This window comes from Lacerta agilis, chromosome 8 (assembly GCF_009819535.1).
Source record: "Lacerta agilis isolate rLacAgi1 chromosome 8, rLacAgi1.pri, whole genome shotgun sequence".
Taxonomy (NCBI): Eukaryota; Metazoa; Chordata; class Lepidosauria; order Squamata; family Lacertidae; genus Lacerta; species Lacerta agilis.
Window position 1 is genome coordinate 63,718,389 of NC_046319.1, and position 23,713 is coordinate 63,742,101.

The 23,713-nt window shown below is 45.1% G+C and overlaps 1 protein-coding gene across 1 annotated transcript in view; it reads left to right on the forward strand.

Annotated features, from left to right (window-relative positions):
- Window positions 1-5,581: 5,581 nt before the first annotated feature.
- LOC117051970 (discoidin, CUB and LCCL domain-containing protein 2-like) overlaps window positions 5,582-23,713 on the forward strand; it is a 38,137-nt gene continuing 20,005 nt past the window's right edge. The window contains exons 1-2 of the mRNA XM_033158698.1: window positions 5,582-5,751; window positions 14,689-14,938. Coding sequence (XP_033014589.1) covers window positions 5,679-5,751; window positions 14,689-14,938 — 323 coding nt within the window. The 5' untranslated portion in view covers window positions 5,582-5,678. The remainder of the gene's footprint in view (window positions 5,752-14,688; window positions 14,939-23,713) is intronic.

Sequence of the window (23,713 nt, forward strand, 5' to 3'; positions counted from 1 at the left end):
GGGTAAAAAGTAACACGCAAAACTCATGACACCACTGCTTGCAGGTATTTCTTACCCCGTTATGGCCGCAGTCAGATGCAAGGAGTATCTTGGGAGTAAGAGCCCCTTGAACCCAACGGGCTTATTTCCTGATAAACATGCATAGGGAGTATGGGCGTGGCTGCCCCCCCCCTCCACAAAAATTATTGAAAAGCATTGTGTACTAAATTAACGGGTTCTGCCCCCCCTCAGCAGAAACCTGCTCCCCCCCCGCCGTGATGCAGCTCACTTCTACTCAAGAGTAGACCCCACTGAAATTAATGAACCCAAATTAGTCATGCCCATCCATTTCAATCCCTTCATGGACCACTGCCTTGTCGTGGCAAAGGGGCTTGAATAACTCCAAGAAGCTATGAGCTGTGCCATGCAGGGCCACCCAAAACGGACAGGTCATAGCCAAGAGTCTAGACTAAATGTGATCCACCTGGAGAAGAACTGGCAAACCACTCCAGTATTTTGCCAAGGAAACTCCATGGACGTAAAAAAGGAGAAGCTTTGAGAAGAAATTGAGAGTTTCCAAGGCATGCTCTGGTTCATGGGATTACAGAGAGTGGAACACAACTAAGACGACTGAGGGTTTAGGGTTGCAGCCGCTTTTCAGCAATGGGAAGGATGATTATTTTTTAAAAAAAAATTATTAAACTTGTATACTACATCACAGAGTGGTTCACAGCATAAAAATGCAAAACGAGAACACAAAATACATAAATAAGAATAGGAACAAACCAATAAATCCCTCTTCCCGGAACACATTTAAAAAGGCATAGAATGTTAGCAACATTAGTCAAGAGTTGGCCCGTTAAAGTGGATGGGCATGACTAATTTGGGTTCATTAATTTCAGTAGGGCCTACTCTTGAGTAGAAGTCAGTTGCAAAAAAGCAACCCTGGATAATAGAACTCCAAGCAAATCAATACAGTCGTACCTCAGGTTACGTACGCTTTGGGTTACGTACTCCCGTAACCCGGAAGTATAACCCATCACACGCGCAATCCGCGCATGCGCAGAAGCCTACTTCGCACATGCGCAAAACGCGTTGTTCGGGTTACATACGTTTTGGGTTACGTACAGTGACACAGAACCAATTAAGTATGTAACCCGAGGTACGACTAGATGCAAAAGAGCGAGTGAAGTCAAGGTAACTAAATAAATACTCATATTTCTGTAACGTAAGTTTGAGAAAATTATAAAACCTTTACAAAGCATAAGTCTAGGAATATACTTTTACGAGGGGCTTTTGGGGGGTGTCTAGATGATACCTATGGGTCCCTTTGAAACCTGTGATCCTGTATATGTTGGGTAGAATTTATAAGAGGAAACCAGCCAAGCCAGTTCCTTTGCTCAGGACAGCAATACCTCAAGGACCACCTTTTCCCAAACAAACCCTGCGATTATCATCTGAGGCCCTTCCTCCATGTCCTTCATTCATGAGACATCCAGAAGGTGGCAACATGAGAATGGACCCTTTCTGCAGTGGCTCCCCATTTGTGGAGTGCTCTCCGCAGTGCCTTCGTTACATATCTTTAGGTGCCAGGCAAAAACGTTTCTCTGTAATCAGGCCTTTGGCTAATTAACATTCTATGGCCTTCCTTTTAAATGTGTTTCTAGGAGGGGGGTATTAGTTTTTGTTTCATGTATTTTACGTTCTCGTTTCACATTTTTCTGTTGTGAGCTGACCTATGATCTTCAGGCTATATACAAATATAGTAAATAAACAAATAAGCACATGAACCACTGGAGTCTTTCTCTCAGAGATAGGGCTTGTGCACAACAATGCAATAATAACAGAACAATTGTATGATTTCATGACTCTGAGGTGCAGACATGGATGTGATACTATATACAGCGTCTGCATTTCGGTGTTGTGAAGGCACACAAGATTGATTATGTATCTTTCATAGGCCATAGATGTATTCTTTATACAATGGTGCCCCGCTAGACGAATGCCTCCCTAGACGAAAAACTCGCTAGACGAACGGCATTCGCTAGCAGAAGGCTGCCCCGCAAGACGAAAACGTCAATGGGGCTGCCTCGCAAGACGAAAAAAATTATTTTTTCCGTCGTGAAAACTAGCGGTTTGCATTGGTGCTTCGCTAGACGAATAATTCGCTCTACGAAGACACTCGCAGAACGAATTGTTTTCGTCTAGCGAGGCACCACTGTAAACTCTGTAAATATTTTCATTTAATTGCATACAACCCAGTATATCTCAAAGCACTATTCAGTTAAATCAAGGGTCGACAAGGTTTACCTCGCCTGGGCCGGTTCACTCTAGCAGAGATCCCTCTGTGGGCCGGATTGCATGCGCATGAGCGCACACCCACAATTTCCAGCTTCTGCGCAGACGTGATTTCCAGCATCTGCACCTGTGCAGACACGGTTTTCGATGCCGTGGAAGCAAGTCCCTGCGTTGCGCTGCACCAGTTTAGCGCAGCGCGCGGGGACTCGCCAAGCAGGTGGCTCAGTTCGGGGGTGGCTTGTGGGCCGGTTAAACGACCCCTGTGGGCTGCTTGTGGCCCATGGGCCTTAGGTTGCCGACCCCTGAGTTAAATACTATAGTTTCAGCCAATGCAGTGTTCCAAAGCAACTTCCTCCCCTTTGAGATCTTTAGGGCCACTTCTAATATTTAGACCAAGGGTGGGGAACCTGTGGCCCTCCTGATGTTGTTGGACTCCTCGTTCCCATCAGCCCCAGCCAGTATGGCCAATGGGAAGGGATGGGAGTCATAGTCCAACAACATCTGGAGAGGCCACAGGTTTCTCATGTCTGACTTAGACACCAACTCAAAACTTCTGTTTCACCAAGCCTTACGTTTCTTTTAGCTTCAACTATTACTATGCTGGGCTTTTTAAGCAGATGTTTTTGATTTTTGTTTTATCCTGCCTTTGATAATTTGTTTTACTTCTGTTATTCATGTCTTTAAAAGTGGGGCAAGAATAAAAAGTCACATAACCCCTTTTCTTTTGCATAAAAGGGAATGGCACCTTTAAGACGTTGCTCAGGATGGCAAACACATACGTCAGAACGATCCTGTATCAAATTAATGAATTAATCAACATGCAATTTGACAGCTTTTGTTTTGTTTTGTGAGACCCACCTCTTTTGCTGAGTCTGTACTGTTCAATTCTGGCTGGAAGGGCTTAACTCGTTTTGTAGAGTTGTAACTCTGCATTTGTTTTTATATGTACCATACATTATATGGTAACCTGCCCTGGGAGTTTATGGTGAAGGGCAGGTAAGAAATCGTATTTTAAAAAACACCCATTCGCAAGGCTAAACTGGTGGTTGTGCAACTTTTCTCCCCACCGACCACTCAAAAGTTGCTGAGGGTCAGACCACTTAATGATTTTTCTGCCTGTTGCAGCAATTGCAGTGCACTGTGGTAGTTGCTGTATGATTTTTAATTGTATTTTTGCAGATGCACCGTAAACTTGCTTAATGAAGCTTGTCCGCGGACCACGATTTGGCGAATTAACACCAGGGGAGGCTGGTCCGTTAGTGTGAACGTGCTCTGACCCACCAACCTCAGTCTGCCCTCAGCCAGCCCACACCTGTCTCCCTTCCTACTTAACAGCAAGTCCAGGGGTTTGTATTAGCTGTGAGCTTCCTCCCTCTCAGTCTCAGTGTTGCCCTTGTAGAATTCAGCAAGGAAGGGAGGGGAACAGAATCAGAATTAGTTGGCTCTGCCTGTCATTGAGTCTGGGTCTGGTTAGTGGTGGCACCGCCTACTGTTGGTCTCCATGCCTTTCACCCTACCATTCCCATGAGTAGTAGTAGTAAGAGGTCAATTTGGCCCTCCCTCTCAGACACTGAAAGTGCATGTGAGGGATCACACTGTGCAGCCCCAACACGTCAGCTATGCCACCCCTGGTTGTATGCTCGGGGATCATATGAAGGGGAATCTACACGGGGGTGGGCGGGATCCTGGGCCACTCACAATCCCACCTCACATAAAGGAGCTCAGCACATCTACTCCTCAATATGCAATTAAATGCTGCTCGAAGTAAATGTCCAATATGCAAGCTAGCCTTTTCTCTGCAACCCATTATTTCTTTGCAAGGTGGCCCACAAATTGTTGCTGCTCAGCACAGGCAAAGCAAGTTATTTCGTTCTAAGGGACTTTTAGCGGGACAAATGTCATGACCACTTGATGGCGCCAAATCCCACCTGGCGTGCTGGGTGTCAGGGCTGACATCTGTTTACTGAAAAAGAGTGAATGCCAAGTTTTGAAAATAGGCACTGCCAAGTATTAAGACATTAAACGAAAGAAATTTCAGGAAGCAGCTCCCTGTTTTATAGTGAGAGATGGAGAAGTCCAGATATTTTATTTTCTAAGTTTGTTCTTGGTATGAGCTTTCGTGTGCATGCACACTTCTTCAGATACATGAAAGCTCATACCAAGAACAAACTTAGTTGGTCTCTAAGGTGCTACTGGAAGGAATTTTTTATTTTATTTTGTTTTGACTGGCAGACCAACACGGCTACCTACCTGTAACTTAATCCACAATAGTTTGTGCTTGTCCTCAACATGCTAGCTCCAAGGTAGCTCAATTGGTGGAGGACATGATTCTTAGTCTCAGGGTCATGAGTTCAAGCCCCACTTTGGGCAAAAAGATTCCTGCATTGCAGGGGTTGGAATGGATCAATCTGAAACAAGCTTTTATTTTCAGAGTGAAACCAGTTTCTCAAGAAGCCCTATTCAGGGGCGGAAAAATATGCACCAGCTGATATGCACCTGTCCTGCCCCCTCCCCACTTCATTATTTTTATCTAGCCCAGCACACATCTGGAAGGTTATAGACTGGCTACCCCTGTTTTAAAGAACCTGCCATCCCCATATACTCAAAAGCGGGACTCAAAAATTACCCAAGTATACTATCGGCACCAGTGGTAGCACCACAGGCAATATTACTGCTACCTGGCAGGTAAACAAGGTATAGGTAAAAAAAAATAGCACCGGTACCTGGCAGTACTGGTAACACTGGCAGTAATACTGGTGCTACCACTGGTAGTGTGGAAGCAAATTTGAATCCTGCCACTGAGTTCACGGTGATCAAATAGATTCATAGAATCATAGAGTTGGAAGAGACCACAAGGGCCATCCAGTCCAACCCCCTGCCAAGCGGGAAACACCATCAAAGCATTCCCGACAGATGGCTGTCAAGCCTCTGCTTTAAGACCTCCAAAGAAGGAGACTCCACCACACTCCTTGGCAGCAAATTCCACTTCTGAATACATATAGAAGGGGAGGTGCTGAGACTTTTGGACGCAGACAAAACATATGTGCAAACCGCCCAGCCTCCCTCTCTTTGCACTCCCCCCCCCCATGGTGCTATGTATGTCAGTGAGAAGAGGGGCGGTAATCCCCCTCCCCAACCACCCACACGCGATTTCCCTGCCTGCTGGTCAGCACAGCCCGCCAGAGAGAGCTTGCCGGGCGGTGGGCTGGGCTGGGGGAGTCCCTGCCCGGTGATTGGCTCTTCCGCGGGGCCAGTAGCCCTGGCCGGGCTTGGCGCCTGCAGCCAATCGGGAGGCGGGGACTGTGGGGCTCGGGAATGCCGCGGCGCTGGTGGAGGCGCCGGGTTTGGAGCGAGCGGCGGGCTGAGCTCGCGTGCATCCTGGGCGCCGCTCCGTTTCGACGATGCGCCCGGCGCTGCGCGCGCTCCAGCTGCTCCAGCTGCTCCAGCACCTAGATCTCGCCAGCGGCCAGACGGGTAAGTGGCCGAGGCGGCAGAGGGACTGGGAGACGGGCTGGGAAACTCCTGCCGGTGGGACGCAGGAGAGGCGGCGGAGGTCGCAGGCGGCGGCGCCGTCCGGGTAGGACTTGGCAGAAGGAACAAGGAGTTGGGAGAGGCGGCGATGGGAAGCCAAGCCAACATTGTAAATGCTAAGTGAAGCGACGCCTGTTGCTGACACAAGAAAGGCCGATCCATAAGACCGATAAGCACACAGTCTTGAATTCGGGGGGGCACTTCCAGGCTGCTTCGCTGCTTTCGGGCGGGTTGCAGTCTTACATGGCAAATTCCGGTTGCACAATTGCAGCTGATGGGGAGATCTTGCGCAACAAACCCGCTTCTCGAAAACATACGATTTTGTTTCATTTTTATGCCTGAGCGGGGATAAGGAAAGTGGCTGCTGGGAAGCGTGGGACGCACTTGCAGTGATGCAACCTCGTCTAACCTCCCTGTAGAGTAGACGGGTGCTCATTTCATAGAATCATAGAACTGTGTAGAGTTGGAAGGTATCCCGAGGGTCATCTAGTCCAACCCCCTGCAATGGAGGAATGTCGACTGAAGCATCCATGCCAGATGGTCATCCAGCCTCTGCTTGAAAACCTGCAAGGAAGGAGGGATTTCAGTATATAACCAACGTCCTCCAATCTCACTGCAATGGAATCAGAGTGAACGTTCACTAAACAGGCTGTCTGGAAGCAACCTGAGATGGAGATCCTGTGGCCAGGATGGCAGCTCTCATCATCCCTGACCATTATCTACTCTGGCTCTGGCTTTACATCAAGGGCCACAGTTTGTCCTTACCTTCCTCCTCCCTGCTGAGTTCAAGGACAACGCTGAAACTAAGGTGGAGGAAGCTGGGAGCCAGTGCCTCTGCCCCACTAGGAGTCTAGGACTGGGTAGACTGAGGGAAAAGGTAGGGGTAGACTGAGGCTGGTGGAGCACTGCCCCCTCTGTCCAAATGGGCTAATTGTTAGAAGAAACTTCTTCATGGTGTGACTTAGTGCATTGCAAAGTGGCAAACACTCCTTCACTGGAGGGGCTTTTTAAACAGAATCTGGATGGCCGTTTGTCAGGGGTGCCCTTGTTGTATCCCGCGTTGCAGTTCTTGCCCAGAGCAAGGAACTGAACCAGACGAACTCAGAAACCTCTCCCAACTCTAGCGGTACTTGTCAACTGAGTTTCACCCAGAGCAGACACATTGAAATGAATGAACAGGACTAAGTTAGGTGAATTCATTTAAACAGATCCCCTCTGAGTAACACTGAATTGTGTACTGCCCTATGTTTCTTTGTTATCCAGAAGACATGGTTTGGTGGCAGCAAGTTTCACCTGTAGGTGGGGTGAGCCAGAAATGGTAGACCAATCATTTTTGCAGGTGGGAGTCCTAATGACAATGTCACAAGTGTGTAAGCCACTCTCTACGTTCCGTTGGTCAAAGTGTGCATAAAAAACCTCTTTTCTATACTTCCATAGATAAAAGAATAAAAATGGGATGGATTTAGTGTGGCATCTTCACCCCTCATGTCCCTTTAATGATTGCCAGCGAACGCCTTACTGGAAGGTGCGTTGGCAAGCTTTGCCAGGGAAACACGGGGCAAAGTATCTTTGCCCCACATGTCCCTTTCACAAAGATAAGTTGGCTGGCGATGGGTGGGTGTGGGATGGTGGACAGAGTTGGCTTGGCTGGGTTGGCACACGCAGCGCCCCCCCCCAAAAAAAATTCTGGGTGCAACTCGGCACTGCCCCATCCTATTGGGGAAATGTGTAACACAGGTCTGGAGCCATGACTATGGGGCGATAATTTCCCAGGCCGGCCTTTGCCAACCTGGGGCCTCCAGATGCTTTGAACTACAACTCCCATCAGCCCTAGCCAGCACTCACTCCCTTCAGCTGATGGCGATTGTAGTCCAAAACATCTGCGGGGACTCGGCTTGGCGAAGTTGCTGGCCTAGGCCAGGCATAGGCAACCTTCGGCTCTCCAGATGTTTTGGCCTACAACTCCCATGATCCCTAGCTAACAGGACCAGTGGCCAGGGATGATGGGAATTGTAGTCCGAAACATCTGGAGAGCCGAAGGTTGCTGACCCCTGGCCTAGGCTCTCATTCCAGATGGCAGCACTAAGAGGATCTGTGGAGCTTAGGGTTAAACAGCTGGGCAAATCTTAGAGGCTTCTGCTGGCGGTCCCTGTTTTCTTATTCCTGTCCCCTTCAGAGTTTGTAAGCTCATTTGCAGAGCTGCAGAGCTCAGTGAATGATACTCAGCTGCAATCCGACACAACGAACTAGGGGTGGGGAACCTATGGCCCTCAAATCCTGCTGGACTATGGCTGCATGCACACCATTCATTTACAGCACATTCCTTCTCCCAAAAAGCCTGGGAGCTGTAGTTTAGCCTTCAGAGAGCTACAATTCCCAACAGCCTTAATAAAACTACATTTCCCAGGATCCTTTTTTTCCGGGGTGGTGAGGGTGAAGGGGTGCTTCATGTGTATCACATTGTATAGACAACCTATGTCTCCCATCATCCCTGATAACTGTTTGTAGCTGATGGAAATTGCAACAAGTTACGTGGAGCTGTGGATTCCCCTGCCCCTGCTATTCACATTTACCTGGCAAGCAGCGCAGATACCTGAAAAGTGTTGACTCCTGAGTCTTGGGCAGCAGGATGGCATAGATGGGGAAACTAAGGCCCCTTCCCTAGCTGGTCTTTTGGACCCATTCCAGGCCACCCACCCTCTTCACACTCGTCTTGAGTGTTTTCATCTGGCAGGAGCATGTCTTAGAAGAACTCTGATAATGTCTCTTGGTTGCCTGGATGGAGGAGAGAGAGAGAGAGAGAGAGAGAGAGAGAGAGAGAGAGAGAGAGAAGGGGGGTGAGCATGTGTCGTAGAAACCAGCTTATCATACAAAAATTCACATCCCTTGCTGTCATAGATTGGTTGGATGCAGAGGAACACTATTTATTTAGGTGTATACAGCACTATTTGACTGTAAAAGAAACCTCAAAGCGGTTTACAAAGAGGTGAGTGCTGGTGGGGGGATAAAATCATAGGTGGGGGGGGGAACCAGTTCAAAACAACGAGTTGAATAATTCTGAAAGACTTTAAAGCAGCAACAAACTTTGAACGAGGCAATCTCCTCAAGATGGTTTGCAGTTCCTATTGAAAGTTTTCAGGTTGAATTTCAGGTGTCTGGAAATCCTTTGTTCAATAAAGTCTGACATGTTTGTGCTTCGCAAGCTGAACCTACACAGTATACAGTCAGAAGTAAGCACCACTGAGTTTAATGGAAGCAGAGGAAACTCTGCAAAGGACTATAGCTGGTCATGCTGATCCTAATAAATTGGGTATTGTGCTATGTGCTGCTGCACTTCTCCCCCCCCCTCTCTCTCGTCCTTGCATTTTTGGACCCTTCCACAAAGAAGTCAGTCCCTCAATATTCTTGAGTTGATGCCCATCCATGCAAATAGGACTGCTTTAAATCGATGATCGTGCTCATCTAATGGCTTTACAAAGAACTTATAACTTTAATGAATGAGGAGGAGGATTTCAGCATCACCAGCAACCATAAGAAGACAATAGATACTCCTGATAGGTATAGATGTCTAGTGTACACACACACACACACACACACACACACACACGCCATCAAGCCAGTATAGAGATCAAGTGGTGCGTCACATCACTTCTGGGAACCACAGCAAATAAATTGCAAAATAACCCTTCTATATACTCATCTCAAAAACAACAATGAAACAAGCACAGTGGCCATGGTGAAATTTTATTCCTCTGTGTGTCTCTCTGTGTGTAAAATATTAGTTCTGAGGTTTTAGGTCTTAATCCAAAAGGAAGTACTCCCCATCCCCAACCCCCCGGTAGCATCTGTTGTATTTTGTCTTCTCCACATCCTGTTGAAAAATATACCGCCTGGAATTTGCTGACCGACATTGGTAATGTCTTCCTGCTGAATGAGCTCCAGAAAAATGCAACGACTTGTGCACTGGGAACCTTCAATATCTGAGTTGTGTCTAATTTCTTTATACCAAGTGGTTTTTGTTTGGGGTTTTTTTTGCTTATGTTTTTTTGCCAGTGAAATGTCCTGGGAATTGTGACTCCATCTTCTAACTTGGAATTTCCCGCTGCTTCCCTCAACATAGTTCTGAAAAGTGTTTTTTTTGGGGGGGGGGGGAAGGTGCTGTTAATACCAGGTCAGGGATGTAGCAGCCATCCATCCATAAGAGCAGATCCAGAAAATGAGAGGATGGTTAGTATCACTACTACTGCTGTTATCATCTAGCAAGCTTGTACCCAGCATTGCTCAGAAATTCTAGGACACACACACACACGAACACACAAAAACCACTCCAGTTTTTAAATCAGTGGTTAAAATCAGAGCAGTTTTGAAAGGTTCAGTCCCTCATCTTGATTCACAGTGGTTTGCAAATGTATCCAAACATAGAGAGAAACCTGCTCTTTGATATCAGAAAGCATCATTTGTCTTTAAGAAGTGTCCAAATGCATAGTCTCTGAAAAATTGGCTTGTTTTGCCTTCGGAGCAACGATTTTAAGGAGTAAAGTTTGGGGGGGGGGGTGATAAGTTAAATTCTTCATGGGAGCAAACTCTTATCTGACAAAATGTCTGGTTTTAATCATTATTTTTACTTGGGAATTTAATTTTATTCTGTTTTATTTAGTTTATCTTTTGTAATGGCTTTGTTGCATAGCAACAAACAGCTTTCCAAAATATGAACTGCAGTGTATTTCATTTATGAATGGCTTCCCACGAGGCACCCCAAAGCGATTTGCACTACAGTAAAAATGTATATAGAAAAACCTGCACATGTAAAAACAGTTCAAACATTTGCTTATATAAAACCAATTAAAACAATGTAAACAGTTTAACCACAACAACATACAAATAAAATAAATTCAGATCCACACAGATACCAACTTTCTATGACTTTGGGCCACTGCAAAAAAACATCAGGGGCAAAGGCTGAGTAAAAGGTGTCAAGGCAGGAAAGTGTAGCCTCAGAGCCACAAGCAGGCACCTATGTTTTTAGACGTGCATACTCCACTGCCACCACAAATCTCTGCCCCAATAACCTGATTATTGTTCAAGCATGGCAGAAACCCTCCATCCTACTGCAGGGCTTCCTTTCTGCAGAATTGCTTACAGGGTTTTATAAGTACAGGTAGGTAGCTGTGTTGGTCTGCCACAGTTGAAACAAAATAATAATAATAAAAATTCCTTCCAGTAGCACCTTAGAGACCAACTAAGTTTGTTCTTGGTATGAGCTTTCATGTGCATGCACACCTCTTCAGATACACTGAAACAGAAGTCACCAGACCCATATATATAGTAAGAGGGTGGGGAGGGGTAGTACTCAGAAGGGTGGTGGGAATGGGTGATTGGCTGATAGGTGGGGTAAACCTGTTGACGACTGTTAACGACTGCAATTGGTCTTACAGGAAAAAGTAAGGGGTGAGATGGCTAAAAATAGCTTTATAATGAGATAAGAATCCAATGTCTCTATTCAGATCAGGTCTCTCTATGGTTTTAAGTTTGGTAATAAGTTGCAATTCAGCAACTTCTCTTTCCAGTCTATTTCTGAAAGACAGCTACTTTGAGATCTTGTATAGAATGTCCTGGGAGATTGAAGTGTTCTCCTACTGGTTTCTCTGCCTTGTGATTCCTGATGTCAGAATTATGTCCATTTATCCTTTCGCGTATGGTTTGGCCTGTTTGTCCAATATAGAGAGCTGAAGGGCACTGTTGGCATTTGATGGCATACACAATGTTAGAAGATAGCTATTAAATAGTCCTGAGATGGTTTGTTTGATGTTGTTGGGGCCAGTAATGTTGTTGTCCGGGTGTATGTGGCAGCAAAGTTGGCATCTGGGTTTATTGCAGGCTCTGGTACCAGTGTCCATGTTAAGTCTGGTTGTTGTATTATTATGGGTGAGGAGTTGTTTAAGATTGGGTGGCTGTCTGTAGGCAATGAAAGGTCTTCCTCCCAGAGCTTGAGAAAGAGCACTGTCATTGTCTTGGAGAGGTTGTAGGTCTCTGATGATGCGTTGAACTGTTTTAACTTGGGAGCTGTATGTGATTACTAGTGGTGTTCCGTTATTTTCTTTTTGGGGTCTGTCTTGCAGCAAGTTATCTCTGGGTCTTAGTCTGGCTCTGTTGATCTGTTGTTTAACTTCATCAGGGGGATATTTTAGTTCTTAAAAGGTTTGCTGTAGATCTCTTAGGTGAGAGTATCTGCCTGTAGAGTTGGAACAGATGCGGCTGTAATGTAGGGCCTGGCTATATACAATGGATTGTTTGGGTTGTTTGGGATGGTAGCTAGAAACATGTAGATATGTTTGTCGGTCAGCTGGTTTACGGTATAAGGTGGTGTCTATACGCCCATCCTGTATTTTTATAGTAGTGTGCAAAAAATGTATTTCTTGCATGGATTGGTTTATTATTGTTAGGTTGATGGTGGGGTTTTATAAGATTTTGAACAAAGAGAAAGGTGGGAAGAATCCACTGTTCACACCTGGCTAGTACCCACTGGGACTGGTAAGGCAGAAACAGTATGTGGAGCCAGAGCATCAAGCATCCATGGCAGATGGCCATCCAACCTCTGCTTAAAAGCCTCCAAGGAAAGAGAGTCCGCAGCCTCCCAAGTCATCTGGAAGCTACACTCAGCAGCCTCAGACAGCATAGCCAGTGGTCAGGGATGATTATAGTGCAACATCTGGGGACAGCTGAAGAACATTGGGAGATGGTAGCAGGACTGTGGGTTGGGCTCGCATGGACCAACTGGGTGACAACCTGCTGGCTCCTTCCCCAAGCTCAGACCCCTCATCTCTCTATGTCCTACCCAAACAGTTCTCAGAGCATACCCAAATCAGCCACCTCTTGTTTCTATATTGCTTTGTATTTTTAAAACAATTTCTTGTGTTGCGTTCATTATCAAGCACTCATTATCCAGTCTAGTTTTCCTGCTGGTGTTCTTCCACTGTTTTTCTCTCCCCATCCCTGCTGAACACAGGCAGAGTAAATACTTTATTGGACCTTTCATCTTCATGCATTTGCCAGAGAGAGAGAGAGAGCATCCACCCGCAATGTTGTACAGCTAAGAAGGAAGCCGATAACAAGCAAAGCCAGAAACTTGTGGAATTGTAGGAAATCTTTGCCCAAGCAGATTACCCTCTCCCTCTCCCAGGCCCTTGATTAAACTCTAACCCGACTCATAATCTCATTCATCTGCATCTTCAATCAGGATAGTGGGCCGTAGTCTAAAACCAATTCCCATAAATACCTTACTCCCCAACCAAAGACAATTATGTTGACACACACACACACAAACTGCCTTTTGCTAAAAAAAAGACAAGAAAGAAAAGTAGATGGACCGATGATCAGAAAGTAGACAGAACTGAGAGCTCACTGAATGCTCTTACCTGTCAAAGGGATCGTGTGTAATCCAAGATTTTGTATCTTTAAATTTGATAAAGCACCACAGCTCTGCATTAAAACAGTGTAAGTATTGCATACTAAAAGATTGCCCTTCGTTAAAAAGTTGCAACTGGTGGAATGACAAAGGTGTACTTTAACAGGTCATGCCCTGTGTTTTAATCATAGAATCATCTGATGCAGCCTTCCCCAACCTAATGCACTCCAGATATTATTTGACTCCAGCTCCAGCCAGGGTGGCCAATTGTCAGGGATAATGGGAGTTGTAGTCCATGAACATAGGATGGCTACCTTCTACTGAGTCAGACCACTAATCTATCTAGCTCAGCTTTGTCTATATTAACTGACAGTTGCTCTGCAGGTTTTCAGGCCATGGGGAATTTTCCACCTCTATCTGGAGATGCTGGGGGGGTCGAACATGCAGAACAGGCACTCTGTCACTGAGCTACCATCCTTCCCCTCCTGGATGGCTACAGGTCTGTGGCAGAACATTTGATGGGCCATAGCTTCCCCACCCCCAAATTAGAGAACCCCTGTCGAAAGGGTAGGAGAGAAACACAATATGCCATTTTCCCTTAACCATCCTGTTTGGGAGAAGGCTTATGTGGCTTTCAAATCTGCAACCAGCTACACACTTCATTTGGGAATAAGCCCCAATGTGCTAATAAACAGGATCTTATCTAGATCTCTGATCAAGTTGACTGGGCCAACCATGTGATGGTGGGGGAGTAGAGTTGGCTTTGATATATTCCTAGCCAGTTGCATTTTTAAATAAAATGATGGGGTTTATGTTCTAAGAGGCTAAAAGGAACTGTAGGAGAAAATTAAGCAAACTGAGGGCTTATCCAGTTTGTGTTGCCGCTTTTCCCTGGGAAAATTTGCAGTTTAGTGCTGAATGGTCACTGCAGTAGATAGTTGTGGGAGAGCAGAAAGATGAAGGTAGTTGATCCCAGCTAAGCCAATAGAGGGGGGCCTTACTGAGTGGTAGAACACCTGCTTTGCATGCAGAAGGTCCCAGGTTCAAGACTGGGAAAATGAGATTGGAGGTGGTAGGAACATCGTGCGCTATTGGTCCATTTAGCTCAGTACTGTCTACACTGGTTGGCAGCAGCTCTCCAAAATTTTAGGCAACATCATTATTATTATTATTATTATTATTATTATTATTATTATTATTATTAATCTTCTGCATGCAGAACAGATGCTATCCACCACCAAGCTATGGCACTTTCTCTTAATTTCCCCTATCATGACTAGTAGTCATGCAGCCTGCAAAGGATCAGGTAACAAGTGATGGAGAAGCCCTCCGCCTGGAGAGCTGCTGCCAGTTAGAGTGGGCAATTCCTGAGTAGCTGGACAGATCGTTTGACCTGAGGCAAAGCAGCTTCCTAACATGCTTGGCACTCAGTACTTAGTGCTGGTGTACATCAGTCTTATCTCCTCGCCTTCCAGGGGATGGTTGTGGTCACTCGACGCTGACGCCTTACAGTGGGACTCTGACCTCCAAGAACTACCCCGGCACTTATCCCAACTTCACGTCTTGCGAGTGGAAGATCCACGGAGCTGCGGGGAGCTACCTCAGCTTGATCTTTGGAGACGTGGACATTGAAGCCTCGGAGCAATGCAAATCCGGCTTCCTACTGCTCTCTTCCCCATCGGATGGAACCCACTTCGGTAAGGACAACCGTTTGACTTCTTGGTGGTAAGGATCTCAGGAGTCGCGGACAGCTTGGGGTCATGGGAGTGGAGCACACTCTGCAGTGGGGTCAGGAAGGGGAAACGGCACATGTCCTTTTCACGTGGAGGTAAGAGGGAAAGACTGTGGCTCCATGGGAGAGCATCCGCTCTGCATGCAGAGGAGCTCCAGGTTCAGTTCCTGGCAACTCCAGATAGGATTAGGAATGTCCCTTCCCTGAAAGCCACTACCAATCAGTGCAGACCAATGGTCTTCAACCAGTCCAGACCTGAGACTCCCATATTCACATATCCACTTTTGATTTATGCTTAATAGCACTAGCAAGGCACATTATTAATCTCAAAATAGCAATTCACAGGGCTATATACAGTGCCACTAAATGAAAAGCAGCAAGGAACTTCCCTCTGACTTAACCCAGTGTCCAGTGCTGGGTTTATGTATAAGCTAAACAAGCTATGGCTTAGGGCCCCACTCTCTTGGGGGCCCCCCAAAAAATTAAAGGGAAAAAACTGGATGTATATCTCCAAAATATAAGATAAAAATAAAATAAAACCTACATACAGCAACAGTGTTTTGTGTTGTGTAGGCTCCTATGATGTCTGCTAGGTCTGCTAGCCTCCTCCCTAAAATATCACTGGTTTGCTCATTTCTGTATATAAGGTGCCTACATTCTGCATGTGCAAATGGCTTTAGGTACCTATGAGGCCACAGAAACGGACTAAAATGTGAGCAGAGAGTGTCCCTGCTCCTTAGACACATATAGACTGGCATGGCTATAGGGAGGAATACAGCTGGCCAGAAATAAGTTTCTTTTTGAAAAAGGTTCTTGCCTTTCTCCTGCCATTTTGTTACAACAATTTAAAATTCAATCTTAAATACAGCTAAAGCGCATTATTGTCCCAGGAATAGGGTGGCCGTCCCCCCACTCCCTTATTGGCTTGGAAAAACGAGAGGCAAGAGGCGCTCAGTGAAATGAACCGGTCTTTTCCATCTCTGATTTCTATGGCTATTCAGACAGAAGAAGGGGAAACACTAAATGATCTCCTGGCTGACCCTCTCATGTGTCGCTCTGGCAGAACACAAAGGGGCCTTCTCTTTGCAATATACACTTGGAGCTCCTGGGCCCTTGTCCCTTCTTTGCTTCCTTGGCTGACAGCTCTTTTCCTGCTGCATCCTATAATTAACTTTGCTTCCTCTTGGCATGGGGACTTGCCCACCCCTTCCTTCGCCCCTTGCCTCTCCGACTCCATCACCTCCGATTCCTGGCAGAGGCTGCTTTCACTTGATTCTTTGGGAGAGACAGTTCCTGGAAGACATTTCCAAAGGTCATCCTTGCTTGCTTGCTTGCTTGCCTCCTTCCTTCTTTCAGTTTCCCTCTCTACAGGCTGCTTCAAGGCCCATCCAATCTCCCTTTAAATCCATAAAATCTCTCCTAGGAAATCCTGAAAACATTTCAAGCACTGCTTCTCCTGGTGGGGGGGGGGGCGGACAAAATTAATGAACTGGCACACACATCATATACCATAAGTTCCCTCCATGTGGCCCGTTTCCCATGCAGATATTTTAAAAGGCAGATTTGTATTCTCTCCCCACCCCACATTCCTATTTCAGGCTATAGCTGTGCACATGTGTGAAGAAGCTTTAAAGTGGTCATGAAGGTGCCTCCATACAGAAGTTTAATGTGGGCTTGGTGCTGCTCATCCCTGCACTTTTTTATGGTGTCCACAAAGAATAATAGAACTGTAGAATTGGAAGCGACTCCAAGGGTCTTCAAGTCCAGCCCCATGCAACCTCTGTTTAAAAACTGTGGGATGTTATACATAAGTAGCAGTCAAGTACAACATTCCTTGTTTTGTTAGAGTGGACATGCAGGGGAAGGTTTGGTCCAGCCAGTCGAAAACTCCCTGTTTCCTCCTGGCTGGGACATACTTCCTTTGCCTGTGACTAGAGGTGGGCGTGACCTTACCTGCCCAGGTAACAAAAAGACAAGGCACACAGCACACCCTCTCTCTTTGACTTCCTCCATCGTTGGAGCAGCAGCTTTTAGCTAGAATTGCTCTGTTGGCTCTCAGCCAACAGAGGACACTGGATTATCCCCATATGGGATAGATCCACATGTATATATTTTGTAACTAAGTCTGCCTTCAGGGATCCAACTGTGAAATGATGGTGTGAGTAAACTTCTTTTATATTCTTTACACAAGATTGTGGCGTGTTTATTCCTTTAAGAGGGATTTAAGGGAACTTACCAGGAATCTAATATTGAGAGGCTTAAACAAGCCTGCAACCAGGTATCTGCTGTGCGTGTAAAAGGGGAATGTAAAACTCTGCTAAGTTATAGATCTTGCTAGCGCAAGTTAGGAAGGATATTAATAAACAATATATCCTCTCCTGCCTCCCTGAACATTCCCACAAAAAACCCCAATGGAGAAGAGACCACTGTCAAACAGCTCTTAATGTTAGAAAGTTATTCCTAATATTTAGTCAGACTCTTCTTTCTTGTAACTTGAATCCATTGGTTTGGGTCCTATCCTCCAGAGCAGGAGAAACCAAGCTTGCTCTATCTTCCATGTGACAGCCCTTTCAGTATTTGAAGATAGCTACCCCATCATCCTCAGGCTTCTCTTCTCCAGGCTAAACATACCCAACTTCCTAAACTGTTCTTCATAAGGCTTGATCTCCAAACCTTTTATCATCTCGGCTGCCCTTCTCTGGGCACCTTCCAGCTTGTCAACATCCTTCCTAAAATGTGATGCCCAGAATTGGGCACACGACTCCAAGGGGAGCCTGACCAAGGAAGAATACAATGGTGTCTGCATGAAGATGCCATCTCATACTTCCCCACCCTTCCCCATTTAATCCGGATTTACTGTTTCTGTGCTGTTTCTTTACTTATTGGATTTTCCACAGGAACATAAAATCCAGATTAAACGGAAAATAATATGGGGCATCATTTTGATGAGGTTGATATTGTGTGGATGCTGTGCAAAGCTTGCTTGGATTAATAAATAAATGTTCACTGTATTCCTTTCGATGCCTGCAGAAAACATTTTTGTTTAAGCAAGCCTATCCAGACAAGTGGAAGTTCTATGTGTTTCATTCCTTGTTTGTTAGCGTTGATTTCAATTATCTTTTTAAATATTTAAAAAACATGCTTCTAACAAACCTGTTATTAATCAAGAATGTCAATGTCTTATTTTATTGTTGTAAGGTGTTTAGAAGGTTTTTCATTATTTAATCAATAAAACTAATTGGCAGAAGGTTTTTCTTCTTTTTGTTCATCCTTTGTCTGCCATTCCAATAACACCTTTTACATTTTAGACATCACTTAAACATTACAATTTAACAGGTCTTTAATTGTGATAGTTGTCATATCTTTTTAAAACATTTCATTCAAATTATAATAATATAACCATGTTGTTAACATTCCTGGTAAATCCTTAAACTCTTTTAGTTTAAATTCTCTACCCTCCTCTCTTAGCAAATTTCTACAAGTTGCCCAGCTTTCCACCATATTTTTCTTTTTCACCGCTATGGCTTCCAAAGGTAAAAGCCAAAGTGGTGTTTTAATTTCCAATAATTTTTTATATTTGATCCATATTCTATACATTTTTTTCCTAATTATATGGTTTGTAAAACCTTTATGTACTTTCACCTTTTCATACCACAAATAAGTGTGCCAACGAAAAATATTATCATGACCTTCCAAATCTAAAATATGCTGATTCTTCAATAGCAACCATTCCTTTAACCAGCACATACAAGATGCTTCATAATATAATCTCATATCCAGCAGGGAGAAACCTCTTCTCTCTTTAGGTTTTCAAAACTTCAGTTTATGATTTTTTTTTCTTTAAAAAGTTCTCATGAAAATTCACCAGTGTTTTATTGCATATTTCTCCTTGCATGTTCATGTTTCTTTGCAATTTTGCCTTAAATGCAATTTTTTGGCATGTTATTTCCATGAACAGATGATTTTTTTTACACACATGCATTGGCTGGGGAACTGCAATGCAAAATTCACAAAACTGCACAAATTTCAAAGGATGGCTGTGTTATGATTCACACCTCATTTTGGGAAATTGGAATTGGGTTGGTTTTTCTTTAAATGCAAAAGGAATTGACTTTCTCCTCCATCCCTACCAACCTTGCAATGATTATTCACTCATCAGCTATAGTGTTCTCATTTTCTAGCAGGGGGAAAAAACAAAATAATTTTGACCTGATCTTGGTCCTACATTTCCTGGAATGAAAAAGGGTTGGAATTCCTCTTTGCCCGCTTCCAAACACAACAATGCTTGAGTTTCCTCTTCTCTGAACAGAATTTCATGTTCCAAAAGAAGGTGCTTTCTGCCTGACTGCATGAATACCACTGAAGGAGTCCTGTTGACCGAAAGACCCCAATGAACAGATGCATAGGAAACTGCTGAAATGCCAGCTTCTGCCTGATAGTGTGAAGCATGTCAACTGAAGGGGAGGAACAACCAGGCATGCAGGAAGTGGTAGGAAATAAGCGGCCTCAGCATTCAAGATATTCATGAGCAGAGTTGTGCAAAATTGCAACAGGAAAACAAGGAGGATGCAAAAATGTAGCTCTACATCCCTGATGCAGACTGGTGGTCTGGATTGTTAGAAAACAGCTCCCTACATGGTTTTAGTTCTCTGTAACATGTGAGTTGGGGTGAAGGTAATAGAGACGATCAACACGACTGTACAGAATAATCTTAAATTTGCAGAGGAAATATCCTTTTGAATGATATATCCAGTACATGTAATCTAACAAAGGGACACTAGGAATGGATTCTCTGCACCCTTACTTCGGCAAAAACACAGGTATTGATGAACTGGAAAAATAAAAATGCAGCTCCTGTCAAATATTGGATTGAAGATATCTACAAACTCCCTACACATGAACAAGTTGGGTACCAATGTAGACTTGCTGCGGACAAATTCAATGATATTTGGAATTCATTTTTATAAATAATGTATTAGGTTAAGGTCTGGTTAACTACAATAGGTTGTTTTTTTTTGCAATGTATACATTTTTTGTTGCTATTCTGTTTTGTTTTCTACATGGGTCCCATTTATTTTCTTTTTTCCCCTTCTTTTTTGTGTCTTATCTTGCTCTGTGCACTTTGTGTCATGTACTTTTTATCTTTCAATAAAGAATACACACACACACAAACACACACACACCTGAGTTTGGGTTTATAGTGAAAGCACCTTTTTTGAGTTAACTAGAGCATGGTGCCTTGGCTGGGATTCTCCCCCCTCAGTCTTCCAGTTCCTGCTCCTGGCAGCAGGATCCAGAGCAGATCCTCAATTCAAAGCAGAGGCTTCTCTGGTCCAATTCAGCCTTCAGCAGAACTGGCTCCTGGCTGACTTTCGGGAAGGTCTCTGGAACGTAAGTTCTGGGGCAGCATGACCTTGGAACAATGCGATGTGCGTGCAGCGAGGAAGGGAGAGGGGGTCTCTGGCTGTCTCTTGGTCGTCACTTTGTTCCAGTGTGCTGTGGGAAATGAGGCAACTGGCAGGCTCTTCGGAGGTTGAGGCAAGTGGGGTGGAATGAAGGATTTCATGCCGGAGCCCTGTGGCAAAGAACACTACAAAGGCCTGAAAGCAGCTTCCTTTGGTCATATTTGCAGCCCACACTTCTCATCTGAATGCTTTCAAAGCTGGCCAGCCGCTAGTTGTTTTCTTGCCATATTCATCCTTTCTAAAAATAAAATAAAATAAATAGCCCCATTATTATTTTATATACAGCAGGGAAGCATAGCTGAAGTTATCTGAAGATCCTTTTTCTGTGGAGGCCAGAGTGATCATCTGCCAGGTGGACAGTGGTGACTGGTGGCAGTTGGGGCAGGAGCCGGAGCCAGAGCCAAAGACAGGCAGAACCAACCAATTCTAGGTTTGCTCCCACCCTCCTCCCTGCTGAGTTCTAAAGGGCGATGCTGAATGAAACTAAGCCGGCAATCACTCCCTCTGAAATGGTTATGTTGGAAGGTAGGCAGGTGAATCAGTGCACCTCCATTGTCGGCAGGCAAGGCGTAGCCCAGTGATGGGTGGACTAAAAAGAGGGGGGAGAACCCCTCCCTCCCTCCCTCTTCCAACTACCCCTTCCCCACTTGGTAGTTTCCTTCCTTCCCACCCAGATCAAATGAGGCCAACGCCTAATGGAGGCTGCAAATTGTCCACCCTCGGTTTTTATTGCACCATCTGTGTCCCATAGCACTTGTGAGTTGTTGGCAACCCTCTGTCTTGGGAGACAATGGAAGACTGTGCCTTGGCGTAAAGTCAAACTGTTGGAGAGTTACAGCACCTGGTGTGACTGCAGAGATATGAAGGAGACATGTTTTGTTGCATCTGGGGAAGATGAAGGCGTCCGCTTCTGCTGATGCAGGTGTATCGCTGCGTTTCTTCTTCCTGGGCTCCTCCCAGCGGTCATTCCTCCTCTGGTCACTGTTGTCGTCTGCAAGGGATTCCCATAGGGCAGGAGCGACGTACACATAAGTCTCTACTCCCTAGGAATCTGCAAGTTGAAGGAGAAGCAGTGAAGCAAAGGGAAGGAGTGCCAGACAAAGGGGGGGGGGAGAAAGAGTGTCGGTAAATGGCCTGTTGCGGTTGTCCCACACATCACATCTGTTTTGGCTCTGAATCTGTTCCTTTTCCCCACCATTTCATCTACCTAGATGGATCAGTTTGGAGTTAGGAACTGGGGTGAGGCATGTCTAATGGCTGATGAGGATGGAGACACACATGGCTATTTGTTTAAAAAGGTTGTGTGGGTGTCTAGCTGCAGGGAGGAAGCAAGGCGCTTTTTTTTGGCACACAGTGACTCCAGTGATGGCTCTATAATTCATGATTGCCCTATTGTCCCAGTCAGAGCTCTTTGCAGAATGGTGTTTGGGTAAGATGAGGATGTGGGAATCACTCATTCTGACTCAGCCATAGTTTTATGGCTGCTTAATCAGGGGGAAGCATCTACAGGAGACTTTGCAGCACAGAGGTTCAGGGTCTCGCCTCAAGGAGCTCCCCTCCCCGCCTGCCCTGCATGCCCTTACTAGCAAGAATTAGGTTGGTTTTCAGCTGATCTGTTTATTATAACTCTCCTTGCTTTGTTTGCAGAAAATGTGCAGGCAGATTAGACAGTATAAGCGAATCATTGAGCATTAAGAATGGACAGATCTGTCCCTTTTGGTGCTCTAGGTTTCTCATTTCCCCAATCTGGAATTCATTTCTCTGTATTTCTGCAGAACTTTGAAAAAATTTTAAAGAAAGAAAAAACCCTCACGAAAATCTGTCAGCATTTTCATGCAATGTCTACTAATAAATGATTTTTAGATTTAGATATAACTGATTTTTTGCAAGCAATCTCTTATAATAAAGTGCTGGGGTTTTTTTTTAATGCTATTTGCACTGTCTCCCCCAAACAGACACATTTTTCTACATATTCTTTGATTGGAGAACTGCATTGCAAAATTCAGAGATGTGCAGATTTCTAAACATAGCTGTGCTTTGGTGCAGGGATTGGTTCAAGAAGCGTGAGTTAGGTATTTTCTCATTCAAATGGGAACCAAAATGAATTTTTCTCTTCCACCCCCATTTGAGCATTCATTCTGAATTGTTTGCTGGAAAGTTAGATGACCTTGCATCAAGCAATTTATATCCCACACTTCCCAGTGATTTTGGGAAGTGACAGTGTCCTGTGATTTGGAGTGGGTGCTTTGGCTTATCTGGTCACCTTTACTGAATTTCTGGCATTGCGCTTTGAGACCGCAGATTCCCATCCTCCCTCCCACTCGCTGGCCTGCAGTGGCACATACCAGAGCTGTCAGTAATGCTTGTGTAACATCTGGTGGGCAAGCAAAATGTGTCATATGCTCACAAGCCAGCTATAAAGCAGGACTGAACAAAGAGTAGGAGAGAGACACAGCAAGAAATGTTTCCAAATGCATCCCACCCCACCCCACCCCCCGTTCTATTCATCTACACCTCCTTTCCATATTCAAGTCTGTACTGGAAGGAAGCTCATCCATGCAGACATTAATTGTCCATCTAAGATGATTCACAGAGGACATGCAAGGCTGTTCCAGCATGTGAAGGTGAAGGCTTCAAGGCCTTCCCTGAACGGCTCCTCTTTGCCTCATCTGCTGTCTCTCATTCTAGATTCTCAGGGATAGAATGGACTTTGGGAGGTCATTTCCTCAGATTCAGGGGAAGGCATCCTGTTAGGGTCCTGGATCTGGTCCAGGAGCTTCTTCTGGACGGTCCTCTCAGACGTCCCAGTGGTCTCCTGATCTCCAACAGTCAACTCGGAGCCCTGAACATGGTCCAGTTCCTTAACTGGTGCCTCTGCAGCCTCCAGTTCTTGTGTCTGGGTTGCTGCTGGATTGAGGGCATATGAAAAGATATACAGGTAACTCCCGTTTTAGGCATGGCCTACATTGGTGCAATCGTGCACAGCACCGAACCTGGAAATGACCTGGAAACGTCCTCACTGAAACGTCACTAAAAGGGCTGACTGGAGGGCAGGGCGGGTGTTTGGCAGGTTTCTTCAACGGGTTTCCGATTTCACGTGATTTCACACAAGCACGCAAGGACCTGGAACGCAACCCACTCGCAAATGGGGTGTTGCCTGTATATATTTTCAGATGCCCTGAATCCAGCAGCAATCTATATCACACACACACATATACAAACACACACACACAACTCAAATTCCCAATATAGGAAGAAGTAGAGCTTTAACTCTTTGTCCCCAGCTATGATCCCAATATAGAT